At 48.9% G+C, this 2,828-nt stretch overlaps 1 protein-coding gene across 1 annotated transcript in view; it reads right to left on the minus strand.

Annotated features, from left to right (window-relative positions):
* The window catches only part of LOC111982401 (inactive rhomboid protein 2-like), a 35,547-nt gene that overhangs the window by 15,822 nt on the left and 16,897 nt on the right, over nucleotides 1–2,828 (minus strand). The window contains 1 exon segment of the mRNA XM_070433767.1: nucleotides 2,173–2,314. Coding sequence (XP_070289868.1) covers nucleotides 2,173–2,314 — 142 coding nt within the window.

The raw sequence follows: 2,828 nt of genomic DNA on the forward strand, positions 1-2,828 counted from the left end.
ACCGTCTAGCTGTGTGTCTAACCGTCTAGCTGTGTGTCTAACCGTCTAGCTGTGTGTCTAACCGTCGAGCTGTGTGTCTAACCGTCGAGCTGTGTGTCTAACCGTCTAGCTGTGTGTCTAACCGTCTAGCTGTGTGTCGAACCGTCTATACTAGGTATTTATGACCATGGATTCTCTCTTCTTGCCTGGGGAGAAAAGCACGCTCTGTACCTTGTCACTCCTGTTGGCCTTGGTGTTATTCTAAAGCTCTGTCGTTAACGAGCTGACGCTCTACATTTTCCATACGGACCCCAGCTCTGTTTATGTCCTCTCCTGCACAGGGATGGACATTCAACAGTCAACATCACAGAGACACATAGCCGTTTCCTTTGGTTCCGAGTGTCTGAATGGACCTTGTGTAAATACTGTCTCAGAACAGACTCTCATTCAGAGATGGGGTGGTTGGATTCCTCCCACACCTAGTAAGGTAAACCTGTTGATACGGATTAGATTTAAAAACTGAGTTGGGATCTAGAAGAGCTTTTCCCTAGGAATAGTTCTTTAGATCTCGCTGTGGAATGCCCGCTTGGAGTTGTGATGTACGCCATGGAGAGATTTCTCCTCCACAACATTTTTAAAGGAAGAGGTAGAGTACTATGCAGTGTTTTTGTACAAGTGCAGTAACACACATACACACAGTTAAATACAACCACACAAAGAAAACAGGACCATATCTATTATCTCTCCCCCTCACCTTAATCCCCAAAATACCTCCATTGCCCTTCCTCTCTTTCTATCTCTCCACCCTCCTCCCTCCCTCTATCTCTGGTTGCCCTCTTCTCTGCCCCAGCTCCAGTTAATGAAGTCTGTGCTCTTGTGTAATCTCCCCGTGATTGGGCCCTCTCACCTCCCTGTGCTGACTCAGGTGTCTCCCAACAGAGGGCCATTGTTCCCCTCATCCTTCACTGAGGCCGACTGGCACAAGCACACACCTGTACCCAACAAAGGAGCCCTTATTCTCCTACCTAACTAGGGCTTTACCAGGATACTAACACACTCCAAATAGCTAAAGAGCTCACTGAATCACTTCTGTATCTACTCATTGAGAGAGACAGAGAGAGAGAGAGAGAGAGAGAGAACAAGAGAGAGGAGAGAACGAGAGAGAGAGAGAGAACGAGAGAAGAGAGAGAGAGAGAGAGAGAGAGAGAGAGAGAAGAACGAGAGAGAGAGAGAACGAGAGAGAGAGAGAGAACGAGAGAGAGAGAGAGAACGAGAGAGAGAAACGAGAGAAAGAGAGAGGAGAGCGAGAGAGAGAACGAGAGAACGAGAGAACGAAGAGAGAGGAGAGAGAGAGAGAGAGAGAGCGAGAGAGAGAGCGAGAGAGAAGAGAGAGAGAGAGAGAGAGGAGAACGAGAGAGAAGAGAGAACTAGAACGAGAGAACGAGAACGAGAACAAGGAGAAAGATAGAGAGGAAACGGAGAGGAGAACGAGAGAGACAGAGACGAGAACGAGAACGAGAAGAGAACGAGAGAGAACGAGAGAGACGAAGAGAACGAGAGAGAACGAGAGAGAACGAGAGAGAACGAGAGAGAACGAGAGAGAACGAGAGAGAAAGTTAGCGAGAACGAGAGAGAAAGTTAGAGAGAGCGAGCGAGAGCGGGGGAGGGGTACGGGGGGGATGTTAAATGTTGGAGATAACATGCCCGAGTTGTTGTTTGCACAAGCTGGTGTCATATCTGATTACGTTGGACAGCAGATCAGGTGGGGTTGCTGGGGGAGGGAAAGAAGCAGCAGAGGGACGGAGAGGCGCAGACGGGCACAGCCGAGAAACAGTCGCTTGGCAAAACCAGGATGTCTGGAAGTGTGTGTGTTGGTGGGTTTCCGTACAGAAGCATGGCTGAAAATGGGGCCGGTGCGCGTGTGAGTACAGCTCCTCCCATCGTGGATGACTTACGTTGTGGCTCATGCTTTATAAAACAAAATACATCACTGATCACTACCATTATTCCCCGCCTAAAAGCAAAAGAGCAGGTCTGGCTCCAATTCTAACACACCTGCTGCAGTACATGTTTAGGGAAATGCCCGAACGATCCATTTCCTTGTTAAATGTGTTGTGTTGAAACCCTCTCTTGCCTTGGAGCCATAATGCAGACGACAAAAGTCGGGGGAAGCTCTCAAAGGTCTCTGTTTGCAGAGATTTCTGAGATGACACTGGCATCATCTGTAGCCGGAGGCCGGGGGGAGGGCCAGGTTCTGCTGACAGACGGCTGCAACGTATCATTAAGGTGTCGGGTGTTGGGGAGTGCGGCGTCCTCTGGCAGGATGCTGTGTTTACTGCACACCACGGGGTGAAAGTCTCACACAACAACGTCAACAGGGAGGGCTCATCTCAATGGGAGACGACTAGGTCAGGGAGAAGCTGCAGCAAGACACACACAAGCACACAAACGTATGCACCAGCATACGCGTTCACGTATGCACGCACACACACAAACACCCACACACACACCCTCCTCCCTTCCCTCAGGCAAGGGCTTACTTTACCCTGGCAAGCTGAGTAGTGTGATTGTACAGAGATATTTCCTGCTTATTTCCTCCTGATTCTGGGAATCTTTCAACCAGGATTTAAAAAAAAAAAAATTGCAACCCGAGACAAATAGCAGTTCCTAGTTGGGATGGTCCGGGGAGTAGGTGAGTATGCAAGGAGTTCTAACAATATTCTTGGAGGAGAGTGACGGTGTGATTTTGGAGGATGCATTCAACTACGGCCGGACAACCTCAGGAAGTCGATACTTTTGTTACTATTCCCAAAATTCAGGGTGATTCAGGGTGAAACAAGGAATAGACA

Source organism: Salvelinus sp. IW2-2015, linkage group LG21 (assembly GCF_002910315.2).
Source record: "Salvelinus sp. IW2-2015 linkage group LG21, ASM291031v2, whole genome shotgun sequence".
NCBI lineage: Eukaryota > Metazoa > Chordata > Actinopteri > Salmoniformes > Salmonidae > Salvelinus > Salvelinus sp. IW2-2015.